At 40.0% G+C, this 11,718-nt stretch overlaps 1 protein-coding gene and 1 long non-coding RNA gene across 3 annotated transcripts in view; one reads left to right on the top strand and one right to left on the bottom strand.

Moving 5' to 3' along the window:
* The window catches only part of LOC112155925, a 45,277-nt gene extending 36,743 nt beyond the window's left edge, over window positions 1-8,534 (top strand). The window contains exon 3 of the long non-coding RNA XR_002920881.2: window positions 8,078-8,534. This is a non-coding gene — a long non-coding RNA (uncharacterized LOC112155925). The remainder of the gene's footprint in view (window positions 1-8,077) is intronic.
* The window catches only part of npy2rl (neuropeptide Y receptor Y2, like), a 61,307-nt gene that overhangs the window by 14,877 nt on the left and 34,712 nt on the right, over window positions 1-11,718 (bottom strand). For both annotated transcript variants that reach the window (XM_024287967.2, XM_036216654.1), the window contains exon 4: window positions 1,226-1,391. In XM_024287967.2, coding sequence (XP_024143735.1) covers window positions 1,226-1,391 — 166 coding nt within the window. The remainder of the gene's footprint in view (window positions 1-1,225; window positions 1,392-11,718) is intronic.

Here is an 11,718-nt window from a genome sequence, read left to right as displayed (position 1 = left end):
ATCAAATGTTAAAAACTAAAAGAAAAACTTTTTTAATTTAATTAGTAATTAGACAAAAAAAAAAGATCAATTTTATCAGTCAGATTTTATTTTTTTGAAGAATCAAAAACATTTGTTTGTGTTCATGAAGCTAAAAAATGTTTTTGTTGATAAAAGTAAAGTTACCATTCATTATAAGCACCTTAAATTAAAGAAAAAGAAATTGAGATAGTGAATACAAACTGATGTAATACATAAGCACAGAAACATAGAAAAAGACAGGGAAATAATCTAATAATTTATTAATAAAAAGTTTAAAATATTAATACACATTAACCAAATTAAATCAAAGTGTAACAAAACCTTTTTGGTTTTAATTTTTATTGACAACTCCTACTGAACTATAAAAAAGCTATAATAAATAAATGAAAACATTTGATTATCTGATTCAGCTTTTTAATAATTTTATCAAAAGTTTTTAATCTTCTGTGTTTGGTTTGGTTTTAAAGGTTAACCAAACACTAAATCTAAAACTAAACTGGCTGTAGACCCGTATAAATTGGCTTTAAGAGTGCTGTCTGTTGCTACATTTTTGATCATTTAAAATAAATTCCTGAATTAGTCACGAACAGTCTGTGTGCTGCCCCCTACAGGTCTAACACGGTATTACAGTTGAATTTTGGGATAGGTTAACTAGTGTAAGTAACACGTCATTTCATTTCACATCATCATGCTCTGCAGCTCCAGGATAAAAGCCCCGCCCATCTCTGATTCTTTGACGGTCGTTAGCGTGTTAGCTTTAGCATGTCTCGTTGGTGTTTTATCAAAAATCTAGTGACTTGTACAACTTTCCAGTGGACTTGAAGTTAGACAAAAGTGGTTTAGTGCAATTGGTATTGAAACAAGAGAACTCCGTAAAAGTGATGAATTTGTAATAAACGTTTCACACGTTCCACTGTTTTACTGCCCACACACAAGTATTTTTATTATTTTAAGTCAGACATTTAAACAAAGGATTTCCAATGACATGACCTTTCACCTAAATACTGATTTTTGTCTTTCAATGTCGCCAAATATTTATCAAAAACTTTAATGTTCCTACGTGGTTTTCCTCACAAAGATGGCGGTCTTCTGTCAAAAGCTCCATAAACCTCCTTCATTCACACTGCTGGTAAACCATGTGGGAGGGGCATGATTGGTCGCTACATTTCTAAGTAAAACAGTGCTGACGGGAAGCTCCACCCACCTGTGTCGGTCCAGGGCGATGACGTTGAGCGTCACCGTGGAGACGTGCACGGCGAGCCCCTGGGCGTAGGGCAGCAGGAAGCAGAGGGTGCTGCCGAACTTCCACTCGCCCTGCAGCGTGTAGACCAGCGTGAAGGGCAGGCACAGCGTGTTGACCAGCAGGTCGGCTGGAGAGAAGGGCAGAGGTCAGATCACGCCGGTTTGAGCCGAGACATGCCAATAATACGGACATGACAGCGGAATAAATCCTGTGGTTCACGGAAAACCTCACAGAACAGAAGATTTCACCAAATGAAACATAATCTGTGGGATTACTGCATCTTCCAGGAATTCCTGAATGGAGAATAGGGGGCGGAGCCTCCAAATATCAGGTTCCTCTTAGGTGGGACCAACTTCCTGTTTCAGATCTAGAAGTTGACATCATCTCCACCCGTTAGACTGAATGACTCTGACCCATGCTGCTAAACTCTGTTGTTCTGGGAAAAAGGTTGAGTTATTCTTCACCTTCTCCTCTGTCTGACTCTTTACCCATAATTCCAGATGTCACTCCTGTTCTAAAAGTGTTTTCCACTGGTCTTTTCCTCCATCTGCAGAAGTTTCCTCTCCAGTCAACTTTAAAATCAGACATTACACAGCGAGAAGAATGAAGATAATTTATCTCCATTTTTCAGAATGAGTTTAGAGCTTCTTTCTAATCTTGTTAATAATTTCCGTTTGGTTCAATTCTTCTCTCTTATCTTATTTCATCAGTGAGGAGAGGCTGGTCCTCAGAGAAACTCCAACGTCTGATTTTCTGTTTTGTTAGTTTTGTGACTAAAGAAAATATAAAATGATGTTTCTGTGAAACTATTTAGTCTTCAAAGCTTCATTTTTGAATCAAAAGACAAAGAAGAACAGAGATAAAATAATTAAGAATAGAAAGAAAAAAAAATACTTTGATATAAAATCCATCAAAATATTGTTGATGTTTGTGTGTCTTGTGTGTTTATATATTTGTGTCTCTGTGCATTTATATGTGTCTTTGTGCGTTTTTTATTTGCATTTGTTGCTGCATCTGTGTCTGTTGTTGTGTGTTTATACAGGTGTGTTTGTATGTTTTTAAGAGTCAAAGTTTGTGTGTGTCTGACTGTGTGTGTTTATATGCATGTTTTTGTTTGTGTCTGCATCTGTTTACATGTGTGTGTGTGTCTGCATTTATGTGTGTTAAAAGTGTGTGTGTGTGTTGTTGTTGTGTGTTTATACAGGTGTGTTTGTATGTCTAAGTTTACCAGTGTTTGTGTGTTTATATGCTTGTGTGTTTTTATCTGTGTTGGCGTCTGTTCATAAAAGTGTGAGTTAGTATGTGTGTATTTGTGTGTGTCTGTGGTTGTGTGTGTTTATGTATAGGTGTGTGTGTGCCTCAGTGTGTGTCTTTGAGTGTAACTTTTATAGTACCAGTGTTAATACCCTCATATAAACACTGGTTTCTCAGTGTGTGTTTTTGCGTTTATGTGTGTGTCTCAGTGTGTTAATGATTGTGTATTGTCAGTGATTGTGTCATCAATCAGCTGAAGGTTCTCTGCATTTCTTCTACTTTAAATTAAAATAATTTTCTTGTGAAACTGAAATAAAATCTGAATTTGATGTTAAAATCTTAACGGATCCTGAAAGAATTCAGCAGAAAAAGACTGAAGTCTCAGATGTTTTGTTTGTTTGTTTTATTTCTCTTCACCAGGATGAATCCTGACTGGAAAGCAGGTCACAGTCATTCTCTGTAAATCCTGGTTTCTCGTGATAAACAGAAGCAGCGGTTTGATCCAAATCACACCGGACTCCCGCGGCTCTCTGCCGGTCCTCACTGTTCTGCACGAACGTTTGTGTTTGAACGACCTTCAGGACTGCAGCTGAACCAGGAGCTCGTTTGATGAGAGTCTGAGAACAAGTTCTTTAAAGAAACTGCTGAAAGCGATTTATTTATCTCTCATTAGCTGCTGCGACTGGAGAGCTGTATGAGACGCACGAAGGATGTTTTAACAAATATACTAATCTGATGTTAAGTGGGTAGACCTTTTTTAAGTGAAGCAACATTTTATCTCTAAAACTTACCATTCAGGAGATACAATCTCCATAGATACAATTACAATCCTCTTAAGTCACCATTAGGTGGCGCTAGACTGCTAGAGTTTTTGTGTGATATAAGACACTGAAGGTACGCATACAGCAATTTCTGTCCCTCCAGCTGTAGTAGTTTTAGAGATTTAAGTCTTAAAGGAAGGGGCACCTTCTACAGCGCCACCTGTGGGCCAATTGGGATCAAGCTTGTTGAGCCTGTTCATCACCTGTAGAGGCATTATAGCCTCAATTTTGGTGAGTTTAGATCGATCTGTTGACAAGTTAGAAGTCCAAAAGCTGACGACCTCTGCCTTTTAAATTGCATTACGTTTTTTTCTTACCAAAATGTTCATAAAATGTGTGAATGAATGGCACCAACGGGGTTTTTGGTAGTAAAAATAAAGTACGTACCAACATTTGTAAAGACTGGTGAAAGTGGGAGGAGCCAAGAGTGTTTCAAGAAAAAAATTGGTATTACAGGTAATGTTTAATTAATCACACAAAATGAATGCCATGACTGCACCAATCAGATAATCACATCTTACAACTTTATTACTGGTGTTGACTTTCATGGTTTTTAAGTTTTACTATCTGAAAAATATACAATTAACTAAACAAATGTTTAGCACTCTCAAAGATATAAGACAAACACAATATCTACGAAGATTTCTTCCAGCTTCAAAAGTTTGTTTTATCTATAAATCTACAAGTATTTAGAAATACTGTCCTGAGGGAATAGAATTTATCGATGTGTTAGTAAAAACTTTTCTGCTGAAAGCCTGCCCGTGACGGATCACCAACGTGACAGTTCGGCTGGAACAAGATGCTCGGCGACGGCGAGCAGAAGCGGAGGCCGTCATCTGCTCGCACACACGCCGCTCGCTCTCACCTTGGCTTTATTTATGGCTAACGAGGCGAGCGTGGACGGGCGGCGTTCACACGTCCCCCGCCTGTGAAGTGACACGCGATGCTCACTTGTGAGCTCTCTTTCTGCTGCCTCATTAACTTTATTCAAAGGAACGGACCGTCGGTCGGTTTAGTTAGAACTGAGAAAAATGTGTTGTTCTGAAAAACTGACGCAGTTTGGAATACATTTGAAAAAGTATCCTAGAAAATGTAATAAAAAACACAACAAATGACAGAGAAGAAAACTGTATATTGTGTGGAGGAGACAGCAGCTCTGCTCTCAGCTGGATCTGTTCTGAATCAGTTCTCCAGGTTACTACTAGATGACTTATTATATAACCAAGTCCGTCTCCAGTCAGAGCAGAGTAAAACGACTCGACTACACCACAAGAAGCACATTAAAGTCTCACTCCGACCGTCTTTAGATCTATTTTTATGGGTTTCCCAGTAGTTTTTTCATTATGATGATCCAGTTTTTAGACAAAACCGTTTCAGGGAGCTTGAGGTCCGTCCAGCCAACAGATTCTCAACCCCAACTCACATATTGATGTTTGCTCAAGGACCGGTCCAAGTCCAAAACTGAAGCTTTGGGTGTTTTGAGGTGCTGCCTCTTCCCATTAAATCACAACCTCTGAGCCAGAAACCAGAACTGGTCCAGTACCAGAACACAGAGCGCACCTGTACCCTAACTCTAACCCAGTATCAGTACCCCAACCCAGTACCGGTTTGCGTCCGGGCCAGGTTTACGCCTGGTACTGCGTCTGGTACTGCGTCTTGTACTGCGTCTTGTACCACATCTGGTACGGTGTCTTGTACCATGTCTGTTACTGGATCAGGTACCACATCACGTCTGGTACTGTGTCTGGTACTGTATCTGGTATCATGTCTGGTACCACGTCTCGTACTGGGTCTAGTGCCGAGTCTGGTACTATGTCTAGTACCGTGTCTGGTTATATGTCTGGTACCGCATCTGATGCCATGTCTGGACCTGCATCTGGTACCACGTCTGGTTTTATGTCAGGTACTACGTCTGGTTCTGCATCTGGTACTACATCTGGTACAGTATCTGGTACTACGTCTGGTACTATGTATGGTACCACAACTGGTACCACATCTGTTACTGCATCTGGTACTGTGTCTGGTTCTGAGTCTGATTCTATATGTGGTATCGCGTCTGGTATTACATCTGGTACTACATCTGGTACTACGTCTGGTATTACATCTGGTACTACATCTGGTACTACGTCTGGTACTACGTCTGGTACCACATCTGTTACTGCATCTGGTACCGTGTCTGGTTCTGAGTCTGATTCTACATCTGGTACTACGTCTGGTACTACATCTGGTACTACATCTGGTACTACGTCTGGTACTACGTCTGGTACCGTGAAGTTACTTTTCCCGGTTTTCAGAATCTGTTGGATTTACTTGCTTAAACGGTCAAAGAGTTACGCTAGTTCAAACTGTGGCAGTAACGGGTTTTAAATAAAGTAACTTATTGAAAATTATCTTTTTTAATCTGGAGTCACTGGACCACATGATGATTTTTTTGAGTAAGTTTGAAGCTTATAACCAAATTTAAGTTTTATTTAATGAAATTCCTTAGTGAACACCTCAGCTTGTTGATGCTAACTTAACTTCTACTGACAGGTGAGGAACCTGAGTGATTCTTTCAGAAGCTTCTTCCACGTTTACGTCTGGAGGATTCAAATCAAACTTTCATTCTTTTTCTGCATTTTTTTAAGCAGCTCAGACTCAAAGACCTGAGCGCCTCCGAGCTTCTTCCAATCTTAAGGTCTGAGGTGGCGTTCCATGACTCCGGCTCTGTTCCGGGCTAACACGCAGACCCTCTTTGTTCTCTCCAGAGCGAAGCAGACAGAAGGAGGGCGTGGAAAGTTGTTTGTGTGGACAGATTACACAGGCAGGATGAAGGGATATTAGCTCTCCGTTTAACAGATACAGTTTTGTGCTCAGCGGTGCGTGATGTGCATAAACATGTTCCAGTAGCCCGGAGTGCCTTTTGTTCTAAGACGACTTAAGAGAATCGGATGCACAGTCTACCCAGCTGCAGGCGTTCATTAATGACTACACCCACATCCTCCCTGCTGGTGTTCAGGAGATGAAACCCAGAGGAGCGCCGGCGCTTCATTTCATGGGTGTTTCCTGCTCTTCTCTGGATTTCAATCATCACTTATAAATGTTTTTTTACTCTGGAAATGATTGAACTTTGTCCCCGAGTATCACAGCATAACTTTAACGTTGGAAAGCCCATATTCAAACTATTTTTTTTCCTGGTTAATCTAATTGTTTTGTCTTTAAACTCTTTGAATCTGAAAGTAAATTAGTTTAAAACATGTTGGCAGGAGGTGAAAATAAACGAGATTTCAGAAAAATAAAACAGTTGTGGTTCATTTTCTATAAAGTAGCAGCATTAAAGGATTCTCCTGAACTGAACTTAGAAACCTTCTTATCTTCCTCATGCCTCTTTAGATTACCACGACTGGGATTACAGATAATCTCAACGTAAGTAATTCTCTTCAGTTTGTTGTGGATTTTTGCTGACAAATACAACAAAATTGAGACTTTCTGGAGACGTTTTTGATTATTGGAAGAAGTTTGACGTAAAATCGAGGCTTTTTCCTTTACGTCTCTGTTACGATATATGAAGGACTTGCTGTGTATTCAGACTGGAAGTCCACTTAATTTGGTCCTCAAGTCCTGAACCTTGGGTTTGGTCTGGTTTCAGACACTTCTGTTTTGAACCAAAGCTTGTAAACAGAACCACAAGACAAAGGCTCGATCCAAACTCTTCCCTTCTCCCTTCCCCTTCATTCATCTCTTCAAACAGAGAGTTATGGAAAAATAGTGTCTCATAATTCGTTTGATGATGTCATCAATAGATGAGCTTCAGTGCTTGAATATACATAACAACAGCAAAAAAGTCACGCTACAACAAAAGTTATTTCTTACATTTAAAAGTTATCTTCTGTGGTTTAGAGCACATTCACGTGAAGAAAAGTGCTTCTCAGCACTTACCCTCGTGATGGAGAACTTTTTCAAACTTTTCACCAAAGTTTTGCTTTACATATAAAGTCTGTTCATTCTGGAGGTAGAGTTGAGCAAACAAGACATCTTCAGGTCAACAGGATGTAAAAACCTACATAGTTTATCATCTATGTGAACCTCAGACATCAATTTATACATTTAATATAAATTAAATAAATGTTAATTAAGTAATCCTTACTTAATTGTAGCCGTTTTGGTCCAGTTGTTCCACTCCAAGCATGGAGTCTATTCACACTATTCACACACTGGAGCTCAGTCCAACTGGAAACTAACCGAGAACACCTCAAAAGATGGGTCTGAGAGCGATCCCGGTCCAGGACCAGGATCCACTTGGGTGTGTTCGTTGTTCCGGATTATTGGGTTAACAAACTTTGATTCACTTTAAGCAAAACAAAGCTGTGAAGTCCGAAAAACACCCTTAACGTCGGCCACAAACCACAATTATTAATTTCTCCTTTATGATCAGTTTTCAAACAGTTTTAGTGAATTAATAAGAAGGACACCATCCATCTGTCCTACCTAATTAGAGTCCCTGATTGGTCAAAGTTTAACTGGTTTAATCATTGGCCCACGTTCAATGTCCACGTATTCCTACATATTCCTCAACTGTTGCGTAGCTACACATGGATGCAGGAGTTTTCAACGGTAAAACCTGAAAACACACGTTTAGATAAACTTTCCGTTGGAAGTGGTCGATTTTAGGTGTGAAACAGTGAAGCAACACTCAGAGATACAGATGTTGCTGCATGACATCATAAATAAAATAGTCTTTGTTTGTTTGTCTCTGCAGAGCAGGTAACCTTCGTCTGGTGGACTTCCTCTCTTCCCAGCACTTCTGTCGCTTTCCTCCCCATCACAGTCATTCCAGGAAACCAGACTGGTGTTTTCTGACTCGATGAGCACAAAGAAACGGGCAGTCTTACATAATCCAAAACAGGACATGGTATTTAAGGATAGAGAGGGCCAGTTGGAGTCGAGCAGCATCTCAGAGACACTCGAGCGTCGCTGCTCAGACGCCGAAACACTTCTGCTCGAGAGCACTGATGGATTCAAACCACAAGTGTCTGACGCCGACCTTCTATGAGCACCAGCAGGAAGACGTAAAAAAGGACATTAATCCCATTAAAAAGGCTTCTTCATGAAAGACTGTGTTTCAGTGTAAAGTAAATTTCTGAAACATGATTTCATGTGACTCATAGATTCTTGTCTCTTGCTTCCAGCCTGTCGTTTCTCATCCGCCGTCTTCCTGATTGTCCTGCTGCTTCTGTCAGAATTTGGCCTGAAGAGTCTCAATAGGTTAGAGAAAAACCAAAAGAGGCAGTCAGCAGCAGACTCCATGAACGGCTCTGGGTTTGGGATAACGTGCTCTGACACAATGCCCCGACTCCAAATATTCTCATGGAAGCTGGAGTAGTTCAGAGGACTCCATGTTTGCAAGCAGGCTGCCTTTTGGGGGCAGACATAGGTTCTCCGAGCCCAGAAGGACAGTCACATCGAATTATGTGTCCATTGGAGGATTTTGATGAGGCTTGGTAAAGATGGACCATCAGATCATCCGCTGAGGGTCAGACACGCCGAATGAAAGTCAAAAATGTCTGTTAAAAGATTGTTTTTGCATTCACCTGCTGTCTCCATCAGATGGAAAGGATGGAAGTTGACGTGATGGTGTAGTTTGAGGACCTAAGGTGGTTCATTCTTAACGAGACATGAGCGGTCAGGAGGAAAAGATTTCTTTGTCCGGACGCTCCAAAAACTGGTACCATTGAAGGTATCAGGTCATTAGGAGGTTTCCCAGTCTCTCCGGCTGTGGGAGGTAACCTCAGTGAGGAACAGGATCAACTATTCTGGTTTTCTCTCTATGGTTGACAAGCACATCTGTTCACACAACATCTAGACCAGCTCCCCAAACTACGGCCCACGGGCTGAACCCGGCTCTCCACATTTGGCCAGGCTCCCCAAAATGTTGTGACTAAAACTAATATTTTTCCAGTTTTTTAGGCTAACTTGGCATTTAGCTAATATTTCAGCTACGTGCTAGCTGTTTTGGCTAATTTAGGCTTTTTTCTGTTTTTAGGCTAATTAGTAGTTAGGCTAATATTTTAGCTTTATGCTAGATGTTTCGGCTAAATTAGACATGTTTCCAGATTTTTAGGCTAATTTGGCATTTGGCTAATATTTCAGCTACATGTTAACATTTTTGGCAAATTTAGTCTTTTCTTCGTTTTTCGGGGCTAATTTAGATTTTTTTTTTGTTTTTTAGGCTAATTAGGCACTTTGGTAATATTTTAGCTGTCTATCAGCTTTAGCGTTTTCAGCTATCAAGTACAGTGTTTTTAGCAATGAAAAATTTTCCCACCGATCAATGGGTTACATTGTGTAATGACAGAAGCTCCGCCCTAAAGGATATATTCCATTTTCTGTGGACCTACGACCAATGGGGGACCAAAAATGGAACCAGTTGATCCTTCTTAACAGGTTTGTGCTGTAATGGAATCACTGTGGAAATGAGGCATAAAAGTCCCAGAATCGCAGTTCACTACAGTACAAGTGTTGTGTACTCATCATGTCTCGCACACTTAAGCGTGAGCAGGCCAGAGTGTAGGCAAGGAGACTTTCAGTCAGTCTGAGGATTTTCAAGTATCCAGTTTTCTTCAAGTCATGATTTGAAACAAAGTTTTAATGGTCAGTTCTTTTATATTAGTCATCTATGAAAAAAAGCTACAAGAACATGTTAAAAATACAAAAAAATATTATTTTCATTGTAAATGGGTATTTAGGTATTGAACCGACCACTTCCAATCAAAGTCAATGTAAAGACACGTATATGCACATTTTGGACTTCCACAAAACTTTTGCTTTCATTTATCACTACCCAACTTTTAAAGTCAGTCTTTAGGCTTTACTGCATGTTAAAATTTAAACCAGTTGAACTTTGACCGATTTGTTAATGATGTATGGATGGTGTTCTTTGTAATTTACATATGTCCCAGCCCGTTTGAAAATTGATCTCAAAGGAGGAATTAGTAATTGTGGTTTGTGTCTGGATGGAATTCTATGACTCCAAGTCTTATATATTGGAAAAGAGCTCCAACAGAAAAATGATTTGTGAGATGTTTTAGATATTAAAGCCTGGATGGATTCTCTGAGCCTTAACTAGTCAAAAATAATTTAAATATTGCATTTTTTCTCCATCTAGACAGTTTTTAAGCTTCACATCACTGAGGATTAATTTGATTATTTTCCTTTTTAATGGAGGACTAAAGTCTGCTGTGGATTAAAGCTCAAACTGAGAGGACCGTGTTCTTCCTGACGGGATCAGTGGGACCTGAAGCAACAGAATCTGGTTACATCTTAGTTTGGGTTCTTCGGTGGAGGCGAAGCACCACCCCTCATGCGGTGGAGGCTGTAACCGACCACGACGCTGTTGCTCACGATCACGTGACCCGCGGTCGGACGGCGACTCCCTGGGCAGATGGCGTCACCGCCTCCCTGTTGAAAGCTCTGACGCCCGGCACGGCACTTACCGCATCCTCACATGACTCAGCCAATTCTGAAGCACTAATCTGCTCTCACTCATGACCTAAAAACACGCCTACAGGAGGACCATGGGAAAAAAAGAAAGAAAATCCAGAAAAATAATTCATGATTCTCGGGCAAAAGCCCATCAGACAAATTAAAAATATATCAGCCAAACAGACTAATGGAATTGAAATTGGCAGGACTGCTTCAGATGTTGATGCTTTATTTAAAAGGGTGAAATTTTCAAAATGAAAGCGGTTTAATATATTAAATTGGAGGTTTTTTATGAGCTCAGGCACGACTCCCGGGAACGAGGCGAAGATAAGAGACGTCAGGTGAGACGTGCCGCGACTAGAAAGAACAGCATGTCAATTTCAACCCGTTAGACACGAGTTCTAACATCCAAACATGGACAGAAACACCGGGAACTCACGCTTTCTACTCAATCTGAGTTGTAAATGTAGTTATCGTCCATGTTTGAGCTGGGAAATTTAAAGAGGTTGAGGTCAGATGTGAGGGTTTCTCCGTTTGATCAAAAACGTCTAAATAAAAATACTGTCCGCATCAAGACGAAGAACATTGAAGTTCTATTTGTTCTATGAAAGCTCTATGAACTTTTTTTTCTCTAGATTTCATGTAGAAATCATGCAAATGTGATTTTTTTTCCCCCCATAACCTATGACTTTCAAAGTGGAAGCTAAGCAAATCAGATGCTAACTTCGGCCTCATCCAATTTTTTGAGTACGATGCATAAATAGGAATAAAAAATAAAATTCAGTACAACTTGTACTTTTTGAATATGATATTAAACGTAAATCCATGTTTGAACAACCTTATTAGCAGCAACCGTATTAGACAATTGGTTATGAAATGAATGAATGAATGAATGAATGAATGAATGAATGAATGAAA

The sequence above is a fragment of the Oryzias melastigma genome, linkage group LG18, assembly GCF_002922805.2.
Source record: "Oryzias melastigma strain HK-1 linkage group LG18, ASM292280v2, whole genome shotgun sequence".
In the NCBI taxonomy this organism is placed as follows: Eukaryota; Metazoa; Chordata; class Actinopteri; order Beloniformes; family Adrianichthyidae; genus Oryzias; species Oryzias melastigma.
The sequence above is the reverse complement of the archived record's forward strand: the minus strand, read 5'-3'. Positions and strand labels throughout refer to the sequence as shown.